The 24,101-nt window shown below is 42.8% G+C and overlaps 1 protein-coding gene across 4 annotated transcripts; it reads right to left on the bottom strand.

Annotated features, from left to right (window-relative positions):
- Positions 1-1,696: 1,696 nt before the first annotated feature.
- On the bottom strand, positions 1,697-22,966 carry LOC137876350 (pecanex-like protein 3). Of its 4 annotated transcripts, none has more exons than XM_068715843.1 (36): positions 22,650-22,966; positions 21,226-21,714; positions 20,079-20,281; positions 19,889-19,994; positions 19,230-19,269; positions 18,981-19,076; positions 16,968-18,710; positions 16,042-16,171; positions 15,525-15,694; positions 15,096-15,153; positions 14,847-14,988; positions 14,534-14,691; positions 14,173-14,326; positions 13,941-13,973; positions 13,643-13,814; positions 13,188-13,298; positions 12,973-13,064; positions 12,750-12,859; positions 12,542-12,647; positions 12,357-12,449; positions 12,098-12,248; positions 11,422-11,566; positions 10,781-10,958; positions 10,444-10,552; positions 10,200-10,329; positions 10,029-10,087; positions 9,724-9,939; positions 8,768-9,021; positions 8,264-8,494; positions 7,562-7,665; positions 7,325-7,472; positions 7,000-7,230; positions 6,521-6,795; positions 6,259-6,428; positions 5,588-5,994; positions 1,697-4,713 (listed from the first exon to the last, which is right to left on the bottom strand). In XM_068715843.1, exons 2-36 carry the CDS (start codon positions 21,376-21,378, stop codon positions 4,561-4,563), a joined length of 6,831 nt encoding a protein of 2,276 aa, XP_068571944.1. In that variant the 5' UTR covers positions 21,379-21,714; positions 22,650-22,966; the 3' UTR covers positions 1,697-4,560. The 4 variants fall into 4 exon arrangements, with proteins under 4 accessions (XP_068571944.1, XP_068571947.1, XP_068571945.1 ...); XM_068715846.1 differs by having other exon boundaries at positions 10,781-10,955; XM_068715844.1 differs by having other exon boundaries at positions 22,783-22,966.
- Between the last annotated feature and the right edge of the window lie 1,135 nt (positions 22,967-24,101).

Raw genomic sequence — 24,101 nt, 5'->3', positions numbered from 1 at the left:
TTTTTAGACATGCTACACTATGCCTTTTTTATGACTTTTTTTTAGACATGCTATACTATGACTTTTTTTAGACATGCTATACTATGACTATTTTATGACTTTTTTTAGACATGCTATACTATGACTATTTTATGACTTTTTTTTAGACATGCTGTACTATGACTTTTTTTTAGACATGCTATACTATGACTTTTTTATGACTTTTTTTTAGACATGCTATACTATAACTTTTTCTCACATATTATACTATGATATTTTTTGACATACTACACTGTAATAAAACATTTCAGAACAGTATGCCATAAAATATGTCATAGTTTAGTACACCATCAAAATTCAAGACGTGTGTCATTAATAATGCCATACTATAAATGCCATAACAGTTACATACAATGGGCAGCACGGTGGTGTAGTGGCTACATCCAGGGTGTAAACTGCCTTTGACCAATGTCAGCTGGGATCAGCTCCAGCCTCGCCACGACCCTGAAGAGAAGTGGTTTGGATAATGGTTAGATGTAAATTACACACATAAATGTCAGTATAGTAATTCATAAAAAATTCCATGAAAATGTCATAAAATTATCAAAGTCAAGATCACTATGGCATAACAATTGTCAGTATAGGATGATGTAAAAAATGCCCCGAAAAAAATTGTCATAGTATAAAAAAATCTATGTATAGTATGCCACAAAAATGTACATGTGGTTATGTACATGTGATGAATGAGTAGTAGGGACGCCATAAATAGCCTCAGCAGTGTGTAGCAGTCGTGGGTAATGACAGCTGTTCTGGTGCCGACGGAGAACCTTTGAATTTCTTCATTAGCTCGGTATTTTAACACTCGTGCTTAAAGGGACCTTTTAATAACATTATCAAGCACTAGTCAGTCGGTGTGTGGGTCAATGAGCATCAGTGTCCTATCAGTGATGTCAAATCTAATAGGATTACATAAACTCAACAAAATCTCACCACGCACCTGCACAATAATTAAATTGTTGCAAACTTTAGCATACTACCTCTTGACAAATATACATATTGAAAATAAGCTACAGAGTTTATTACTTCAGAAGTCTTGGCCATCAAGACTTTTTTAAGGCCTTGTCGGTAAATTGATTTATAAACTTAATACTTTTTCATTTTCAAAAAATGGTCTGGTGAAATGGCTACTGTGAGGACTAACACCATCCCACATGAATACAATTGGGCTCAATGGATCCACAAGTCTCACTTTTGTAGACATACCCAATTTATGGTGTTTAGGGAGCCCGGTATGCAGAAATATTCAAATACTCTATTTTTAGAATAGGCCAAAAAACACATTTATACTGCATGCAAACAACTGCATGTTTTTGTCCACAACTGTATGAGATTGTCATAAAGTGGGCATGTCTGTACATTTTAATTCACATATCTTGAGGTTAGAGGTCAAGGGACCCCTCCGGAAATCACCATGCTAGTTTTCACTCACCAAAATGTGTTAAGTTGGGGACATTACACTGCTTCCTTCCCGACGGCATGGTTGGAAGGAAGCTTGAGGAAGCTGTAACTTCCGAAAGACAGTTTGTCGGCCAGAGATTCAGCACTATAGTACTAATGCAGGGTTAACATTCTCATTTAGGTTTAAGGCAAAGTCTTGTGGTTACTCGTGTAAAAAGTTAAAAAGGAAAATGAAATTACTTACAGCAGTTGAATTGCAAACGATGACACAAAAACCTTTAATTTAAATAGGAGAAAAAAAAAAATCACATAAAAAACTGTACAGAACATTGAACATCCACTTAAGTTCTTAAATAAAGACTCCCCTCCCAAAATAACTAAAGTAATAAAATGATAAAGTGGGATGGTGTATGATACACTTTGTGCAAAAGTATTTGATTCTTCCCAAACTGCACATTTCAATTGGAAGAGTGCCTCTCTCCACTCAGCTCTCGCCTCTGATGGGTAAACACAAGAGTCCCTCCCCTAAATCTCAACATAGTGTCTTAAATGTAAAATAACCCTAAATCCAATAATAATAAAATAGATTTGTATTTTAAATATATATTTATATAAGAAACATGCTGTACATCATTTAAGAGATTAAGAAATCCCTTTGTTATTGACACCCAGATCTGTCTGTTAACTTGTGCTTTCCACACTCCCAGCAAAGAAAAAAAACATTACTCCATGTTGCTATGGAAACAAAATGACTGAAGAGTCAAAAACTGAAAAAAGTACTCATCAGAAAGTCTATTTTCCTGAGTCAAGGGAGTTCCTAACGTGTTTTTAGAGGGATACTGACGCACTTCTCACCTGTCGCAGCCGAGACTGACTGAAATATCACAGCTGCTAAAAATATATTTTTTAAAAAGGTTAAAAAAAAAAAAAAAGCTTTATACTTTGTGTCCCTTGTTCAGATGTTGTAAAGAGCTTAAATACCCCTGCAAAGACAAAGTGGTTCAACAAATATGTGGATTTAACAGCATGCGGAACATATTGTAACCCATAGAGAGCAAAACGCTGTTTTGGGGGGGGGGGGGGCATCTTTTGTAGCGTCAATGTGACCTGGCCAGTGCTCAAATTGCCTCATTATCGTGACACTTTTTTTTTTTTATCCCTCCCTTCTGGGTTTCCTCCTTCTGAACAAAAAGTCTTCCTGCAGAAAAAGTAAATTTATTTCCAATTATAGACCCTGAGAACGCTGGCCTCCTTTCAAGTCTCCTAGAGGGGAACACTGTTTTCTCACCAAATTATCTCTCAGAAGCGATTAATGGTACAGCACAATGTTATTTCAGAAACATTCAAGTACTGCAGACAACATGTGGGGACCACGCCGCTGATGTGGGGAAACATTTGGGGCCGAATTTGGTCGACTGCCAGCTCCTTTTTGCTTCAACCCTCAATCAGTATTTCAAATTTTGCTTTTCCAAGTGGTGGAACAAAGAGTACAGGAGCGGGAAAGAAACCAACTTAAAGTAATTTCTCAGGAATACTTCCAGTTATACTGTATTACAAAAATAAAAAGACAGCCATTGGTGAGATGATACAAATGTGATGACAATAAAATTGAGGGAGGGGTGGGAGGGTGCAGTTGACAGAAGGCATATTTCCAATTCGATACATTACACCATATTGACGAACGCAGTTAAAGATATCTGTGAGACAATATTAATCAAATAAATATTCCACCTTTGCTTTCAGTATTTATTAAACTTTGTGTATTTCCAACTAAAACGCTGGATTTGACTGTTGTAGAAACAGCAGTAGTAGTGGGTATATTAGTAGTAGCAGGAGATGCAGAAGCAGTAGTATAGTAACAGGAGGGCCATACTGCAGGCAAAGAAAACAGAGCTCCCAACACAAAGCAGCCTGGGTCCCTTATATTGACAAAGTCATGAGCTGAGTGGATCTGATCAGAGAGGGCCTCATTGATCCCTCATCCAAAGAAAATAAACATGGCGCACCTTAAACACAGAGGAACTCATCATTCTTCAAGTAAAGTATTAAAATAGAGGACATTCCACTCACAGAAAAAAAAAAAGGCTTTAAGTTTCTAACACTCCTAGTATGTAGGTTTGTGATCAACACAATTTCCAGAGATTGGAATCGCCCTCCGCTTGATCCTGATCAAAGGGCACCAGCTCTGTCCAAAGTCTCCCCGCTCCTCCGTGCTGCTAGTCGGATTCAGGACTCGTGTCCAGGCCTAAATAGAATGTAAACTAGCGGTTAAAGCACCACATTTTGGCTGGGACGGAAGGGAGGTTTTGTTTTTTAACCCCTGAAACTTGCTCCAAGACAGAACTGTTGAGTGTTGATGTTGTCAGGCACCTCTGTAGGAAAGAGACCAGAGGACAAGGATGACATTTTGGTAGGGTGTGTGTTTCTTTCTTGTTGAATATGTATAATGTGCAGAGAAGAAGAAGAAGAAGAAGAAGAAGCAGAGGCTCCAGAAACGGTGTACTGTGTACATTGTTTGACACGCAACTGTGGATCCGGTGAGGATGAAAAACAAAACAAGGCTTATCATGGTTTCCACATATGCTTCACTTGCACATACAGCAGTAATGTTGTTTTTTTTGATTGGTTACGCAAAAAAAAAAAAAAAAACTGCTGCAGATGTCAAGTAACAGAAAGTTAGAAGCGATTTTCTATTCTCCAGTATAGAAAAATAATCAATCCTCAAGCAAAATATCCCTTATAATTGCACTAGCCTTTCACTACTGTTGCAACCGAAAGGTTGTCCGTAGAGACACTGAGTGCCTTTGTCTGAAAACAAAGTTACGAATGAGTATATCATCAGGAGCAATGATGAAAGCTGACTTTGGAATTAACAGGTTGGCTGAAATCCTTCTATGATCTGACGTGCATCAGTTCAGCATGCTATCCGATGTTTAACTCCTTTGGCTGACAAGTAGACGGGAAATGAGTATATAACCAAATCCATCCATGTAGTGGGCCGTTGAGCTAGTTAAAGGAGGGTTGATGGAATGAGTCCAGAAGGTAGAAGGAGTCTGGTCAGGTCCGGTCCAGATTCAGCTGTGGTGTGCTTTCACTGCAAAGCATGTCACTCTGGGTGCAGACTCAGCGCAGGTGCTCGAGTAAAGGCAGCTCTGTGGATTCCTCTCGGGGGGTGGGGGGGTCCCCTACAGTCAGCAGGGTTGGATCCATCATCTGAGCAGCTCCCAGAGGATCTTGTGTTAGACTGGTCTCTTGTAGGGGTGCAGGAGGAGTAGGCTGTGAAGAGATGTTTTTAAAGTTCATTGAAGAAAATCAGCACTTCCACTGAAAAACATAATGTCAGAAGCATGAAAGCATTGTGCGGGGTTTATATTTATCACCAACGCGTCTCTGCTGACAAGACAGGGAATGAAAAGCCCAAGTTTGCATATCAACAGTCTCAATGTCAAACAGCAAGATCAGAGTCCAAACAAAGCAAATCAAATGTAATTAATACAGGTACAGCGAGGACTTGCTCAGCAATTTTGATCATAGTTCAACAAAGCATCGCATAGTTCTCCAACTTCCTGATTGTGTTCCTCAACTGCAACAATTTTGAAACTATTTAGTCACAGCTTAAATTAAATTATTAAGCTGTCTTGCACTTTGAATCATGAGTATGTTGATTGCTGTAAATAAAGCATGCAATATAAATCCAGTAGGTATTCAGGCAATATTCATAATGTTACTGTCCTAGTCTGTATATAAAACTGTTCCAAATTGAGCCTTTTCTAAGAAAATCTGAAATAATTGCTTAAATAAATACTGCGCAAATCACACTTCACCTCATGGCAGGAGTGCAATGATGCCTTCCAAAAAAAAGTCTCAGAGAAACGATTCATGAGTTCAACCATAGTATGTGAATCTGTTTAGAAGTTGTGCGTCTTTTTGTTACAGGCCACTCTCAATGCTACACCTCCTTTTTGCCAAATGGCAACACCCACTGAACACCTTCACACCCACACTTGGCCTATATGCCCAATTTTAGCATCTTAAATGGAAAAGTGAGCCGGCCAAAGGGATCTAGAGAGATCCTGGTCACAGCTTCTATGGGCTGGAAAACTAAAGTTACAAATGAGGGAACAAGTAAACAAACCAGCAGCCTTCTCACCTGTGTGCGTATGGTCTGTACTGTTCCTCCATCCCCCTCCACTGCAGCTGGTCCGTTAAAGCCCTTTCTGCCTGAAAAACTCCACTTGCTAAAGTGGCTCTCATAGTGTAGCCCGCTGACCTGGCCGAGGCCAGCCCGCTGGCCTGCTCTGTGGCCCGAGTTCTCAAGGAGGCTCGCTGGGCAGAAGCGCTCTGGGCCTGGCAGAGAAGGCGGAGCCAGAGAGCTGCTGAAGGAGAGCTGGGAGCTGGAGAGCTGCTGGCCGAGGAGCCCCTGGATGGAGGATGTTCGCTGTAGGGATGTGAGCAGTCCTGCCTCCATCCTGCCCTCTGATTGGCTGAGCAGAGCTAATGGGAGAGGTTGGGGGTGGTGAGGCCAGCTCTGGGTTGGACCTACAGGGTTGTCTGTACCTGAAATCCACGAGAGCAATTTTATTTAGTCAATATTACAATATTAAAAGGTCTAAATAACAATTACTCAGCTTGCAATCAGGGCCATGCAAAGCACGAATCATCTCAATGTCCAGCTCAACTTATTGACTAGAAGCAGCCATTGTTGAATGTTACGACATAAAACAACAAAAGAGAACAGTTTAACTATTTTAGCAATCATTAATAACCTTGTTACTATATTGGTTTATAAAAACAGAAGCAGTGGTTGGTTTCACGTCTTACCCATGAAGGGCTGGACAGTGGTGATGTGTGGTTGTGGAAGGCTGGAGGCGGGTGTACTCTGGGTGGTGTGGACGGCTGGGTTGGTGGAGATGGAGGTGGAGCCGCCACCACAGTCCGAGTCCTCAATGTTTCCTCCGCTGTTACAGCCAGCACCGCAACCTTTCTGTAACCTGCAGAGAGAGAGAGAGAGAGAGACGTATATTACATTGTACCGCTACGACTTGTGTGTACATTTATAGAACATGAAGTTTCGACCACGTACCTGTCCCAGCTACTGATGAGCCAGGTGTAAATGTTGTGAGGGCTGACAGGTCCTCCCCACACAGACCGGAGCTGGCTGTGCCCCCCAGCGTACGAGGTGGTGAGGGGGGACACGTAGATGGGGTAGCCGATGGGCTGGTCACACGAGGAGTTAATCATATTCCTTAGGGCCTGTTTGGCATTCTGAATGCTGCCACGCTCTGGGTTACGGTTGCGGAGGAAAACCAGCTCCTGTTGTTGCCCCGCCCACAGCCCGCGCACACACTCTCTGTTCACCTGTAGGGGGCGGTAGAGAGACGTCAGTCGAGAGCAGGGATGGATGGGCTAAGTATTGATAAAATAACCCTCATCTGGTCAAGGGTGGGAAAAGCAACTGAATTTCATAGAAAAATAAGAATTAATAACCAATAAACCAATACAGCAAGCCACAAACAGCCCAGAGGTAACAAGACACCAAGTACAAAGAGTATGAGCTGAGACCTTGATGACTCTGAAGCTGAGGAACCTCTTGTTAAGCATGATGATCTTGTACTCGTCGCTGCCGTCATCCATGATGTGGCGCAATGCCAGCAGTGAAGGCATGTTTGCTAGAATAGCGCTGCGCCACACGGGGTCCCCCTCATGAGATATCAACATCTTCTCCTCATTGGCAGTGATGGCGTCATACAGCACCATCGGATCCTCATACTCATCTGGAGATGTGAAGTGGTCCTGAGGAAACGCAGAATACAGGGTCGGTCTCAGTTCAGGGACAAAACTGTCATTATTCTACCCATCAGGCCCAGTTGTCTTCTTCTCCTTCTACCTGGTGCAACTTGAGGGACATCCGCACTCCTGGTGCCACAACTCGGTTCAGCAGGTCCATATCTGCAAACACCCATTCATCCCTGGGAGACGTGATCCGAAAGTCTCCCTTGAAGAGTGCATGGAGGCCATAGAGAAACGGCTCCAAGCTGTCAAACAGATAAACAACAACTCTTGCATGTTTGGGTAGTGACAGGTGGTATTAGCCACAGTGAGAGACAGGGTAGTGTGGCCTTACCTTGCAGACATGCTGTGGGAGGCCGTGCCCAGAGCTCGTCTGCCCAGGATGCACAGCCCAAAACAGAGGTTGACAAGTGGAGAATCTCTTTCACAAGTCACCGGCTACAACACAATCGAGAAGATAAATTATCAAATATTGTACATTTTTGTTCTACAAATACTACTCAGCTTGTATCAGGATTTTTTTAATTTTTAAACTTCTATTCTGATCACAAGATAAACAATATATTAGTCATGTAATGTCTATGAATCTTCTTTCATTTTGTACAAAATGGAGACAAAAAAACCTCAAAGACTCAACATGAAATTGGATGGTAATAACGGTCATATTAGTCTGTATGGCTGAAACAAAACAAGCAGCTCCTGTCTACATTTAGTAAAGTTCCATCACATGTTGGAAAATATAGAAACCCATACCTACACTCTTCAAATATGTCTCAATAATTCCATTTCCACTTTTCTGTTTCAAAAGATTCAAACAAATTTCTTGATTTGTAGGGAGAATATTTGGGTGAGCAGGTTACATGTGGTTACAGCTCAGCCAAGGTTTAGAATATTGATAGATATTAAAGTTTATGTCCGTGCAAAAGATGAAAATGGTGTGAGCCAAGAAAAAAAAAAATGCATAATTTAGAAAGTGTTATAAATGAGAGCCCTGAGCTATGTGGGATTCTAGAGTAACTGCTGTAGAGAGTCTGACCGTTTGACGCCGGCTGTTGCAATACTGAATCCAGTCCAGGTAAACCATACAGAATGAGGAGGAGGTAATGCCAGAGGCCCTGTGGTCATAGTCCTCATCGATGTTCAGGTTGAAGGTGGGGTCACTGTCTACGTAGTTGGAGCCGAGACAAGGCCGTAGAGCCTCCTGAATGGTCCCATTAGTCAGCCACTCATCCATCTTAGAAGATCGACTCACATAGTAGATGATGCTCTGTTTGAGGGAACGAACGCGTGACCAAAGTATCCAATAATAAACATTTTAACATGGAGGCTACTGGCTACAATTTCAGTTATCATTTCAACAGTCTGACTGCATGAAAGGCAAGTGTGTGCACATTTCACATTGCTATTGGATCTTCAAAATTAAAAAATTATTGCAGCAATGGGACATTTAACCAGATATCTGTACCAAGTGTAGACATGTCAAGCGTTAGCAAGAAGCATGATCTAAGAAAACAAAGAATTCTGTTGATCAGTGGCTTACCTTGACATAATACGTGATGAGAATCTTACGGAGGTCGAATACTTGCAACATCGAAGCTGCATTGTTGTCGCTGATACTGTAGCCCTCGAGCACGTACTTGGTGGCGGCCACCTCCCAAGCCAGCCAGCGCTGTCCGAAGGCAGCGTTGAACGACAACATGTGGGGAAGGTGACCAGGTTCACAGCAGCAGCAGCCCTCATCCTCCTCCACCCCTTCTGTGATGGCCTCTACCTCCCTCTGCTGACAGTAGGTACCTGGACAGATGTGAAGCAGATGAGGATCAGCTGCAGAGCATATACCAGTATTTCACAGTGATTAACTAAACTGTGGCAGCCCCACAGTTTCATAATGAACTGAAAATATTTTAACACTTCTCAACGGGAGGGCTAGCTAGCTCCAGCCGTATTAGCTTAACATTCTGCTCACAAAGTGCACCGGACTGATGCATTTAACGTTAAAATGTACTAAATAATCTTCCGGGGAAGCATGCCCCCCTCGATGTGAGGCCCACAAAATCCTGTGGGAAACAATGAAACAGCTTTCTTGTACATACTTGTAAAGTCATTAGGCAAAGCAAATAGACATACAACAAGAATTAAAAACAATTTTCCATCATTCGACTGGACTAAATACGAGACTACAAGAATAACTATCCTCTGTGCGTGCATAAAAATCAAAATTAAATTTTAAGATAGCTCAGAATCTATGATTTTCCACCATAAAAGCCTACATCTAGCCTTTTTTTTAACGATTATCTTGACCGTGTTGGCTCTTTTCATATAAATACGATTGACTGGGCCACCAGAGCTTGATCTCTATAAATAAATGCTATCCTTGAGAGAACTTGACAGATACCCCCCCCAGGTGTCATGTTCAAACAGCACGTAAACAACTCAGACTGAGCTCGCTCCGTAAGCTACAAACATTGTCAGCCCCCATCATCCCTCACTGCTGACCTCTGAACTCGAGACCCCTCAGCTGGAAGGTGACCAGGCCGTTGCCAATCTCGACTATGTGCACCAGAGCGTTGAGGTAGTCCGAGGCGAGGATGAAGCAGTCGCCTGTGGTGTAGTTGCCCCAGCGGCCAAGCAGCAGGTCTCCACACAGGCTGTGTTGTAGAGAGCGCGTCAGGTGCTCGTAGAAAATAGAGTTCAGATTGTTGTCATCGGCACCTTTAAGGGAAAAAAACAGACCATCACCATAAGAACAGAATCAAAATAAATGAGTCAAATAGCGGTAATGAGAGAGTGTTATGACATACCTGGGTTGCGGTCTAACTGGGTGGCAAGTCTGGTGTTGGAATGATCGACACGCTTGGTGCTGAAAATATGACAACGTAGCATTAGAAATGAATGAAAATGCTTTATATCTAGACTTAATGAAATGCAATTTCACACTTGCACAGTTTTTTTTTTTTTTATAAAAAACATACTTGTAGTCTCTCTCCCAGAATTTTACAGGTCTGGTGTAGGAAGTGACAAACACTGCACTGCCAAGGACGGGATTGAGAGGGGTAGAAAAGATCGCAGAAAAGATGGCCTGAACAAAAAGCACAGCCGAGTCTGGAGTAACACGAGTTAGGGATGTTTCTATTGTATTAGATGGTATTATACAGTAAAAAAAAAAAGGACACAACATAATTAAATCAAAATAAAATCAAAGAAGCTGAAGGATACGGGGAACAGCAAAGGGTTGAGCGAAGGCATGGAAGGCAGAGCCCCAGGTGATCTGCCAGGGGGCGATGTAAGTCAACACAAAGCGCAGCTTGTACAGCAGGTCCCACATCTGAGAAGTCAAAGGACAAAGACATTAAAAACCACATGGACAACTGTATTCATAACACTACACAGACACTATGTGGGCACAGAGAGGGCTCTTCAGCCAGGTGTTAAGTTATTCTTTTACATTAAGATGTCCAAGGTGCAAAATAAACTGCTACTAGAATAGAATAAAATGTTATCTAATAATATCTGTTCTAAAAATTCTGAGAGGACAAGGTGTTCGCATCCGTACCTTGCTGAAGAGAATGGACATGAAGTAGTAGTCGATTAGGAAGGTCTCCGAGAAGTGTGGATAGTCAAACTGGAAGAAGAGTGTGGTGAAGCACAGCGTGACGTACTGCTGCGATGGAGCACAGAAAGATGAACGCAGCAACTTCATGCCTGCTACTGAGATGAACAGGGCTCGGCTGCTGGGGGGGGTGTCAAGAAACAGACGGAGGGAGAAAGGAAATCAGTGACACAAAACGATCGAGTAAGGAATTAAATGAGATGGAGAAACCCAAATTTAAGCAGTTGCCTGAATGTGCTAAAGCTTCAACACTGAACTTTCTAATCTGAAAGTCTGCTCAGTCCTGGTTCTCCCCTATTCACGTTTACATGGACTACTATACAGACTGTCTGGTCTACAAGATGAAGAGGGGAAACTAATGAGAGAATATATTTGATGTATCTTGTGCTACTGAGGACCATCTGCAGGGAGTAATACACCTGGGGGTGGTTCAGTGTGTCTATTCATTTTATGTGCTATCACACACCCACACCCACACCCACACCCACACACCCCCACCCCCCCACCCCCACCCCCACCCCCACACCAGGGAGTGGAGCTGGAGAACAGCATAATGTATGGAGACAGAATCAGGAAAGGCTTACTAGATGTCCAGATCTTTGTGGTGCTGGCCCACAGTTCGAGCTTCCGTCGTCAGGGAGTTAAGCACCACAGCCGGGTAGATGAAATATTTCTCCACACACTGAAGCCACGCATATAGCTTCTCAAACCACATCAACTGAGCAGCATCTGGGGCAAACAAAAAGCAAAACCACCATGAGCTTTGCACGGCTGTGAAATAAATCTGGCAGAAAATTATTTAAACTGAAAAATGTTTTACAAGATGTTTATACATTGGGTGATATGGCCGTATTATTTCTGACATCCCTAGCATTTCAAATACTAGAAAACCTTGAGATTAAATAAACAAAATCTAGGTCTTTCAGTTGTAATTCAGCCACTTAGGCACTATTGATGTTGTTGAGTAGTACATCTGTGATATTTGAAATATGCAGCCATTTAATTATTTAAAATAATTAGACAGTTTAGGGCTGTTGCACTCTTTGAAGCTCCCCTAAAGACATTTGAGGTTAGGTGTCTTTCTGAAGAGCACTTCAACTAGAAATCTTACTGCTTTTCATTTACTCCATCATTTACTCCAACACTTTTAATGTTCACTTAGGTATTGGTAGGTTTTCTTCTCTTACCTTTACGATACTTCCCCATGCTTCTTTTTGCGTATCTGAGTGTAGATTCAAAAAAAAGAAATCAGACACTCACCTCGGACCTCAAACTGACTGTACTCTCTAGAGCGGAGCACAGGGTGAGCCAGGCAGAACCATGGCAGCTGCTTGCGGAGTTGCGGCAGGAGATAGTGTGTGATGAAGCCCACAACTCCGGCCAGGATGTACAAGACGAAGCTAAGAGCAGGCTGCGGATCAAAAGGGAAATTAGCAGGAAAAAAAATCTGTGGACATTTATTTTAGTGAATGGAGAAATGTGTTGTAAGAATAGGGTCATAAACCCTGCTCCAACTAACTTGAAGAGCAATGAAGACTGTGCTGGCACTGATGGCGAAGGTAATCACAGCCATGAGGGGACACATGACCAGGTCTGAATGAAGAATCTCTTTCTACAGAAAGCAGTGAGGAGGCACAAGACTGTAAAAAGACTTGACAACATGAAATTAAAAGTGAAACTGTGGTAGTGAGCGGTGATCTTTACCACAGAGTTACGCAGCTTCTCAGGCAGAGGGTCCTTGATCTCCACAGGGGGTTCTTCTGGTGTTCGGTTCTCCAACTCTGGGAATAATTTAGACCTGACCAGTGACCTGGTGTAAGAGGTAAAAACATGGAAAAAAAAAAAGGAACCGTGAGAAATGAAACGAAAAGCAGAGCGGTAGCATCAAAGTTTACACAGGCTGAGTACGGACCACAGGATGGTGGGGTCACTGCTTTGGCGGCTGAGGTGGTAGGATAAGGCCAGGAGTAGTCCACAAAACACAGAGAACAGTACTGGCACATGGGCATCTCCCCAAGGTGCCTAATGTGAAGAAATAAAATATTAAATTAGGGATTGTCCACATCAATTGCTACTCTGATCAGAATCTCAGAAACAGGGAAAAAAAAAAAAAGATGCGTCTCGGTTCCACTTACGTTGATTGCGCCGAGGCAAAATCCATACAGCAGAGAAGCCACCAACACGCTGCGTATGAGGCTGAACAGAGATGAGAGGGGGCTGGTAGTGGCTGAGGGAAGAGACACAGAGAAAACATCAGAACTAAAGACATCTGATCTGGTCTTAAGATGCTATAACGTTTCTCTCTCTCTCTCTTCCACACATCATCCTGTCTGTGTTGACGTGTTCTTACCAGTTCCACCGAAAATGTGCATGTCGATCTGCTCCAGCAGACACATCACAAAAGTGTTGACCTGAGGTAGCAACCCAAACAGGAAAATGACCGGGAAACACAAGGCAAACACTGTTGGGGGGGACAAAAATGGGGGGGAAAAAAAGGTTAAAAAGCTAAAAGAAAAAAAAAAAGGTGAAGCTGGTGGAAATACAGCGCAAACACAAAACCACGAAATCTATCTTTGTGAAACTTAAACTACTATCTGCAGTATGAATGGGATGTCTTGATGGGACACATATATATATATATATATATATATATATATATATATATATATATATATATATATATATATATATTCATAGCTATTCTCTGAGTAAAATATCACTCCAATATCAAATATAGACATTATCAAAGCGTGGTGACCTGCACACCAAGAACAATACAAATGTAAAAATTGTATAAAAACTAACCAATGAGCATGTCCCTGACACAGAGCAGGAAATGAGCAGAGAAGAAGGTGACACCATAGAGGGAGAAGGGTTGCAGGCTGCCAGAGCGCCCAGACAGGTCAAAGATCCAGATCATCACACAGCACAAGCAGAAGTAGACCGGTCGACTGTACACAATGATCCAGTTATGGCCCTGTTTACCGCCAGACAAGAGACGAGCCACAATTACACACAACAACAATAACAACAAGGTGACGTGTGTTTAGGTTTGTGCTTGAAGTATATTGTAGCATGTAAAAAAGGTGTAACCAGGACTCACATGCATGGGAGAAGCTGCATCTGGTTGTACACTCTGAAACAAAGAGGCAGGGATATTAAGCTTCATATGTCTCACACAGTTGCATTAAAAAAAAAACAAAGCAACACTGAAAGGTGGAGACATCACACACAAGATACGTTGTATCGTGTATTATATTGTATACAGTATTAAAAACACTTCATATATAGTAGAACAACAAAAAAAACTAATAAGATGAGGTAAGGTAAGGTACCTTCAGCAAAGAGTACTGGCAGCTGGCAATGACCAGGCAGAACTGGAAGACCCAGATGTCCCTGAAAAAGTCCTGGAGCAGCAGTAGGAACCCCAGGAAGGCCACCAGACTGGCCAGCACCACAGCAAACACGTTCTCTCCCACACGGCGGTTCCTGGTAACAGCAGAGAAATCAATATTTGGACAACCTAATAATAGTTTGATCCCACTATTTCACTGCTTTCTATAAATAAATATAAATCACAGTATCTGGAAAAAATAATTACCATGAAATGTTAACTACTGGCCATGTGATACACAACTTGATTAAAATAAGCTCAAGAGTTCTCTCTCTCCTCTACTGCACAACGTTTCAGCGCACCTGTCCAGTAAGGCCAGAAGAGCCAGGCGATCATATCGAACCCTCAGCCACTTTCCAGGCAGCACCCAAAAGCGATAGTACTGTTTGGGTTTCGCTTTCTCCTCGATCATCAGAGTGTTTTCCTGGGACTCCTGTAGAGACTCGTGATCCAGATCAAACTAGAGACGAGGTAAGACATTAGTGATTAATTCAGAAGAAGAGACAACAAAGAGAACCTGTGATAGCTTCCTTTCAGGTAGAGAGAGTCCTGGCTTATTTACATGACATTTCTACCAGGAATAATCTGCCACATCAAACATCAAAGACTGCTAACCTCAGGCATTTCCAGAGGCACCCTGCGCACCAGCATGCCCTGTATAACCACAGGTCTCGGCTGCGGCATGGACAGCACTGGTGCTCCTTCCTGGACCTCGGTGGAGGTGAAGCTTGAGGACTGGGACTGTCTCTCCCTTTCCCTGCAAGTGTGAAATATTATGGCAATAAGTGAAGTTTTTAGTCATGACTTTCTAACAGCAAATGAACTCTGATAGTCTTGGAAAAAGGGGCAAAAACTATAACATACTGAACTGGGTCTTCATAACCACCTCCACCAGGTCCAAATGTGTAGGACCGCTTCACTCCTGTTCAACAACAGACAGAAAACTGAAATGGAATACTTTCAACAGGAAATAATCTGGACACATTTGTAGAACAAACACACAACACACTTGTGTTTTTGTTGTTTAAGGTTGTTTTTAAAGCATTTTATCTACATCTACATCTAACTCCTGCCATTGAAAATGGAAACGTTACTCTTCTATCCCTGGTAAAAGCTTATGTTAAAAGTTAAATGTCTTGTTATCATTGCACTTATACCAACAATGTTAAGCTAAGCTAATAGTTTCCTGCTGTAGCGTTGTATTTAGAAAGGACAGACATAAAGGTGGTATCAAAACCAAAAAAGCACATTTCTTCAAAATATTGAACTACTCCTTTAAAGCCACTGACTCACCACTCTCGTCATAGAAATAGTGCATTGCCCCCTCTGATGTGTCGTCAAAGGTGGAGGCCTCATGGATGCCACTGCGGGGCAGTAGAAGTGAGGAGGCGAACTGTAAGGCAGAGGGAAGTGTGCGGGTCCGTGAATGAGAGGAGGTCCGAGCCCGCTGGAGGTCCTGAAGGCTGCAGGAACAAACACACGAGTTGAATGATAATGTCTAACATTTGCTATAACATGTAATTGTGGCAGTGTTATTTCTAAAAGAGGCTGGCATGTCCCCTCAGTGGAAGTTTTTAATTTATATTTTCTTATTCATTACACAAAAACTTGCTGAGAATATATATTTTATGGCAAATCCCCAGAAATATTTCCCCTAAATTGCATTAAGTTTACAAATTCTTACTTCCATCAACTGTAAACTTGTCAGTAGCTTTGACTACTGCAGACGTGTTAGAGATTGGGGTAAATAAAAAGGCACAAATAATGCAAAGTATCAGATACAAGCCTCTCTTCAGCTTAATTGACTAACCTGGGAGGGGAGCCCATGGTGGACGGGGGAGGTGTAGGGTTGCTCCCAGCATTGTGTCTCCTGCGGATGGCCTGGGTCCTCTTAACGCTGCTTACCGAGTCGTGTTTGCCTCCATCCTCTGGAGCCATGGCTGTAAGAGGGGTCATCAGTTACATCAATGCAACGGTTTGAATTACAGTGTCAATGTACGGGGTACAGTCTAACAAGTGCCCATTTCCGGATTTTACTTTTGCCATTGTAACATTTGCGTTTAGAAAGCAGACATTGATAAGTATCCTGAATGCCTCATCGATGAGACATTGTGCAATTGTATGCACTAAACTGAATAAAGGTCAACTAATAATCGTTTCCTCTACATTCATCCAGGCATGGTTAACTCTTACTGAGTCTATGTCCAAATATATGGCATTTATTTAGATTTTCAGCTGTAGTGTAAAAGAATAAGCTATATTAGGGATTTCCTCAAGTAATTAGAGGTTAATGTACATCGTTGTAAGTGGTTCAATTAGTGCTGCATGGTGTGTTAAGTGGTTACACTGTTGAAATTACACCGTTGAAAAAAGGTCACTCTAAGCCAATAGAGTAACGTAAGTTTGATGACAGCTGGCTCTATTATTCATTCAATGTGATTTGATGTTCACTGCACCCACAAAATCCCCACCAACTTCAAGCTAAGGTGTTCATGGTCAACCATGTTTGGCTATTAATAATAGGGACAGAGACTGCTAAAACAAGGGACATACTTTCTATGTTGTCAAATTTGTAGATACAATTAATTATCAGGTAATAGTCTATTATGGTAAATAAATGATTTATAGCAACATTACATACGCAACGAATGGACACACCCCTCGACAGCGCTTACACTCCGAACAGACACGACCGCACTATTGGAACTAAAACACACAGTGTGGACACCAGCTCACCTCCTCCTACAGCTCCCTCTTCAACCAGCTCCTCTGCCCTCCAGCCCATCTGGTTGCCAGTCCAAGAGCCTCCAAGGGAATCCAGCCGATGATGATGAGTTCCAGGGAAGCCGTCGGTATGAATGCTGCGGGCCTCCAGATCAGACTTGGAGATGGTGAGGGTGCGGGGTGCAGGGGTGGAAGTGGAGGGCATCGTGAGCAGAGTGGAGGGCAAAGCCGCTGCGTTGCTCTGGCCTCCGCCTGCCTCATCCATACTCAGCACTCTTGCGTGAGTCTTGGCACTAGCGGTGCTAGAAGAGCGCTGAGCAGCACGAGAATGTGAGGGACCAGCAGTTTCAGGTAAATCCCCTTCCCTTGGAGTGGGCAGTTGAGCAGCGGGGGGGAGCGGGGTTGTGACGCCAGTGTTAGCGAGGTCCGGGGAGTAGCAGGAGGTAGAGGAACTTGAGTCGTCGTCGTCGTCATCTGAACTGTATCGGCGCTGAGAGCCAAGACTGGAACCGGCGCTCATGTCACTGCCATCGTCGTCGTCGCTGGAATCCTCAAACAAACTTTCACTGTAGGCCTTGGCGCCCAGTCGGCTGCGCACTGGGATGTAATCTCTGTGTTGTCTGTGATTGTGGTGACGCCTGTAAGAGCCACAGTCAAAACTACTGCTCCCTGCTCCAGCTCGCCGCCGTGGAGCTTTCCTTCGGCCCGGCCTGTGCCCCACACTACTGCCGCTGGCCCGCAGCAGCTTTAAGTCTTTAGGGCGCACGACCTGCTGGGCTTGCAGAGCGGTCTGGTCAGACAGTAAAAAGGGGGTCGAGGATATGGGCAAAGCAGGCTCGGAACACACTAGACCCAGGGCCAGCCCTGAGGGCACTGAATTGGCCTGCCGAGGTGGGGGCAGAGGTGGAACCGAGACATTTCTGTCTAATTCACAAACCTCTGAGCGGCCACTACTTGAAGGGGAAGAGTTCTGGAGAGGACGGGGCTGTGCAATATCACAGGGTACAGGAGATAAATCCTCCCCTTCAACAAGTGTCCTGTCTAGCCCCTGGCTGAGGGAGAATTCTTTGGAAGGGGAGCGGAGTAGCACACTATCTGACAGGTTGTCAGTATCACTGCCCCCCTCTCCTGCTGGATCCTCTGAGGGCTTCGGGATGTTAGAACCTATTGCTGGTGGAGAGGCAGAAGCCTGTCCATCTGCAGGCCCGGGCTGGCTGAATGAAGGACTTTCCAGCTGAGTGGAATCCGTTTTTTCACTGCGGTAACTGCTCACCGTGCTTAGAGTCTCACGGTCGGTGGTGGCTCCCCCTGCACTGAAACAGCTGTCCGTGGATCCGGCAGCCAGTGCTACCCCACTGCGACTGCCTGGGTGCTCAGTACCAGGTGCAAACGCCACAGGGTCAAGGCCCAATCCCAGTAGATTTTCACTCAGCTCCTCACTTAAGCTACTCTTTATAAGGGGGCTAAGGGGAGTGTCCCCCAGGCTCTCAGATTCAGCAGAGGGGCCAAGGGGAGAATAAGCGCCCCCCAACCCATTGTCCTCAGGACTCTGTTGAGACAGTTGTTCTGGTAACTCCTCCAATTCCTGCAAATGTTCTTTCTCGCCTCCATCTTCTTGACTGGAGGGTGAAGGTGGGATGGACAAGCAGACTCCAGGTTCTCCAAAACCAGCTGACATTCCAGATACTCCCATAAGACCTGGGAAATCTCCTCCCAGAGCAGCAACAATGCAAGACTGAACCACACTGGGAGCCCCTGTACAGTAAAACAGGTCAACATAAGATTCAAATGCCAAAAAAACGGATTAAAATGCACTTTGGGAAGCTATAACCCATAGCTTCTAGTCTTATAAATCATTCATTCAGATGGACAGTATTAAGAGCCATGCCTACACTGGAATGTGCACAGTATTGGTATTCTCATAGCCTGGTCTCCTGAGCGCGACTCGTTCCCATGCTGGCAGGATTAGACAGTGTTCAGGGTGTGTGATGCTAGTTTATGGTCATGGAATGGTAGCAGACTTACGAATAGTGTCCTGGGACCTCTGGCGTAGGATCTCTCGGTGAGCTGACGTAACAATCACATTATTGCTTCCTTGTTCCCTCATTAGCGCTTTGATATCTGAGGTAAAAGGTAAGACGTCACTCAAACACAGTGCATATTCAACACAGGCTAAACTCACAGTGATCTGGAGCTTAATACTTATATACCACTGTTTAAAATATAAAATGGTTATGGTTTGCAGTATGAAAACAATAGAATTCCAATTCTTACCGTTAGTGCCTCCTGTATCCTCCAGCTGGGGCAAGAACTCCTGAACAAGGACAATTAAAAAAAAAAACACTTTCGTTATACCGATACTTCAAACGTTTCGTAATACCCTGCCGTTAAAAACGATACAACACCCTCATTCATTGGTACCAACACTTTAATAAGAGCCATTTTAATGAGTTGCATCAACGTGTGACAGTGGGGCAGTGTCTGTGTGCAGCGGCACTCCACTTCCACTCATATGCACGATACAAATAATTGCTCTTTTTACACTGTTCCACGTTCTGTCATCTATTCTTCCTTTACTTTCCCTCATGTTTTAGGTGTTTGCTGTTGTAATGTTTCAGTATACTGATACTTAAGGCAGGTATTGTAACAAAGACAAATTTTGGTATCATGACGACACTAGTTAGTGCATCTAAATAGTTAACCCATATTAATGTAAATCAATAATCAATCAACATTGGATCTAATGAAAACATTTGCCCAGCAGATTGGCAGGAGAGCTCAATTCTTTTCCTAAATGACTGTTTGAGGCATACTTGATGTAGGAAGTTAAATATCACATCTTTCCTAACAAATAGAATTGGAGAAATGATGGAGGCAGAAGAATGAAGAATGAAGAATGAATGAATAAAACTATAAAATATGATAATCCTCACCGACACCTGGTTCAATCCAAACAGAGAGTGCTGGGAGCTACAGCGCACCGGAGGTGTGGAGTTGACCTTCCGAAACACAGTCATCTCTACACCAACATGACTATCCCTGTGAAGACGTTACACATAAGGATGTCACCGCATTGAGATGTCATGACTATTATCCAAAATGGGTCAGAAAACATCTACTTACCTGTGCTGATTCCCATCACCTGAACCTTCATCTCCATCTTCCATCTTTGGGGCTTCGGCCGTGAGTGAGGCGTGCTTCTTCTCCACAATCTCCCCGAGATCGAACATAGTATGAAGCCGGTAGTTCACCACCTTAATGGCCGTGAAAAAGACTGCCACCACAGCGGAGTACACGCCCGCAACCACCAAGCTAGGAGGAAGAGCCTGAGAGGGAGTGAAGAAGACAGCAACTGAGACTAAATACAACAACGAGACAATGCAGTTCACTTCGAGGAGTGAGTTTCAGGAATTATTCAATAGTGGATGGCAAACTGTAAAATCGTAGAAAAGACAGTCCTATGTAATAATGAAAGCCCATTCCCATTGCTCATGTCAACTAGGACGCTTATAGACAACTGTACTTTAAATAATGTCTTACCAAACAGGGTAGAAATGAGGCTTTCACTACATTTAGACATTCAAACGTTAAACTATGTACCAAAATAATTGAATTTCTTATTGATGAAGATTTGGCAATTTCCATCCACATATGGTCAGGCCAAATCTTAAACAAATCCACAGTTCTCCCAAAGTTTAAAACACTTTAGAAGTTCTTACCCATACTGTCAGTAGTGAATGTACTTTAGATATTGCAGATTTCCTTGGTCCAACTATTATGACCCAACTCACTTATTACTGTTTTGCATGAGTACTGTTTTAGAACTACAGCGGATGTTTAAAATGTTCATTTTGATGCATTGCCTTTCATTTTCCATTCTAGTGACTGATGAATTGTTTTGAGCCTCTCCGGTTGTCTGACTACTGGTGTTGTTGCCCTGCTGAACTCCTAGGACCTGCTGCCACCCAGATTTCATCATGAAGTTTGGGGGCTGAATATTAACACAGCTCATACAAATGATGGTAACAAAAACAATATCAAGATTATTCAAATTCCCTTTAAATGCCACCTCATTATGCAAATGTTGCAGTGTTGGAAGAGGTCTAAATTGTGATTGTTTGTGTTGTCTCTCATACTGTTTGCATTGCTAGAGAACTAAATAAGAGGTATGTTTCAAACATGTATTGGGTACAAATTGTTGATAAGAATGTGTGCCTGAATTTAGTGGCTCCTTAAACTTGAAATCAACCTGCTGTGAAAACGTTCTTACCATGTACAGCAGAAAGGGGAAGGCCAGGAGAAATATCCAAAGGTAGAGGTGGAAGCAGTTGGAGAACGTGCTCTGATGTGGGTCCACGTACCAGCCTCCCGTGAGTGAAGCCCACACACCCTGCCGCAATATCTGAAGCGCTTGGGAACCCATCTCCGCCTTCAAGTTCAACTAAGAGCTGAAACGCTTCCCTCCGAGGCTGTAGCTCAAAAAACTGTGCAGCAGTTCCAGCCACAGTATCGTATGTCTACGATGGCACTTCCATTGGGGATGGCAGGTTAACCGAGACTGTTTCATCAAGGACGACAGTTCTGTGTCTTGGATATGTTCACTTCAGTTGAGGTCAAGAGTCCTTGCATATTCTTGTGCCACTATGTGCTCTCTCCCTGCACCGAGGTTGCCACACTCGAGCCTAATCCTTGTTGGGTATTCAGGAGAGTGACTTTTTGACACAATGGTAACCCACTGAATGTATGAAAAAACGTTCATCTGAAAATCACAAAATAAGTATTACATGTAATAGAAATCTGTCAGCTGTCCAAGTGCACATATCAGTTGTGGATATAACAGGTTTGTTTTACTTTTAAGTAAAGTTACTTTCTTAAATTCCACATGATTATTAAGAAACGATATAGATTCCTTTTGATTTCCAGCTGATCTTGAATTCATTTAGCAAAAGAACACAAGATAAATGGGACTATATTTTTGGTGATTCGACTCTGAAACGTGGTCATTTATCATTCATAAGAACTTCTACCTTTAATAAACAGATAATCATTTGAACAGCTTCTGCGGTTGTTGTGACATTTCTAACTGACGACTACAAGCCTTATACTGACACATGCTAACGTTACAATGACTACAATCAAATGAGTGTTAAGTGTGTCAATAGATGTCTTTTAACAATTACATAACATAACGTTAGTTACTGTATCCATCATATGTATAACAGGATGACAGAGCTTACAACGCCCTATTCTCATGTCCAGGCCAGTGCTAGATTAAGTTTTCTGATTGACATTAGCAACCTAGCAGACACTTTAGCCTAGCTTAATCTCCATTTATGATCGGCAAAATACGACCTGTTCGCCTTCAATCACCTCTTTGAATACAACACATAACTGATAGCAGCAGTACACTAACTGTTACAGAAAACTGGCTGACAAACGCTAAACATCATCAGAGTGTTTGATGCTAGTTACCGGCTAATGCTAGGCCGGATATATATATAGCATTTCAACCAGAGTAACGTCTCTATCGTTAGCTGGGTAACGTTAAATGTTACCCAAGTTAGCATTACCGCTGATCGCTGGGTGCACGTTAGTTGCTCGTCATTAGCTAATGTTAGCTTCATATATATTTGATAACGTTGATTGGTGCTCACAGTGAAACGTCTTCTACATTTGGATCGCAGCAAAGCTTACACTTAGCATTAGTTGTCCAGTTTTGCCTCATATCCTCCTTCCGCATCCAGTCCGTGCAAAATCTCATAGCTTTCCTTCTCAGGATGCTAGCGAGCAAAGGCAATCGCCTGTCCCCAAAAAAACTGTAGCTTACTTTTTGTTGGCGTTGGCTAACTTATCGTTGTTGTCTGAAAGCCCCCCATCGTCTTTGGCATTAAAGGTTGACAGACGTACAGCGGGAGTGGAGATCTTCTCTCATGGTGAACGACAGCTGTTTCTTGGCATAAACGGTGCCTATGTTAAAATGTTTCAAGAAGCTAGCTAACTGGGGAGCTAGCGCTAGCTAACAACTAGTTGACACACACGCACAGACGTACGCACGCACGCACGCACAAAGAGCGATCAAGTGAGGGAGAGAGAGATGGCTCTGATTGGCCGTATGCCCTGACGTCATGGAGAGGGTATTATTATTTTTTTCTTCAAAATATCATAATCATATTTTCATTTTGGTGATACATGTTTCATTTATATTTTTATAAAAATGCTACTTAAATAACACCAGAGACTGTAAATTAAAAAAGTATATAGTAATAAATAAATAAATAGTGCACCTGAATATATATATATATATATATATATATATATATATATATATATATATATATATATATATATATATATATATATATATATATATATATATGGTGTTGAGCACCAGCAGGGGCTGGTTTTATGAAAGTGTGTAATCCTGACCTATCTGAGGTATCGTTCCGGAACAATGATCACTGATTTATCTTAATTGCAAGAAAAATACCCCGAAAGGTACATTTTGTTAATACAAACAGCTTCAGTCTCTTGAGTTTTGTGTTTCCCTTTAAGTGAAGCTTATTGACCTCACTCAAAATGGGAATCCCCCATCACCTTGACCATCTTGGCCTCATCTTCTGTTTGGTTTGACAGTTTTACATGAGGAAAGAATAATAATGCAATTAGAGAATTAGTTACATTCCACCACTGCCACATTTTTTTGCTTAGACCCAACAATGTAATTTCTAACAACCTTGAATCTAAATTATATTCTACAAATAGTGGTGTTTAACAAAACATAAGCTCAGAAAAACTATAGGGCAAAAACACCTGTCTTGGATGTTAGGGGAACAGAGGTATAGGTCAGAGTGGATGCAACATACCGGTTGTCATCTGGGTTTCTCTTGTCACAGCTGTTTTGTTGAATTAGGCTTGTGACATCTCAGCAATGCTCTGTAGTGCCTTATCGTGTCCTGCCACCACCCTCCTTGATACCCAATGTCAGCACAGATCAGACTAGACCTGCACTGACACCACACCTCACACCCACAGGAATGTTCCCCATCAGTCTCAGTCCAAAAAGGCTAATGGGACAGCTGACCCTGCTGGCTTGAAATACAATCCCTCTAAATTCCTGTCTTTAGTGATAAACCTCATCTGCTCTCA

Source organism: Cebidichthys violaceus, unplaced genomic scaffold, assembly GCF_023349555.1.
Source record: "Cebidichthys violaceus isolate CVI_PGR_0920_01 unplaced genomic scaffold, fCebVio1.0.p SCAF_20, whole genome shotgun sequence".
NCBI classification, from domain to species: Eukaryota; Metazoa; Chordata; class Actinopteri; order Perciformes; family Stichaeidae; genus Cebidichthys; species Cebidichthys violaceus.
This window is presented reverse-complemented; position numbering and strand designations above follow the sequence as displayed.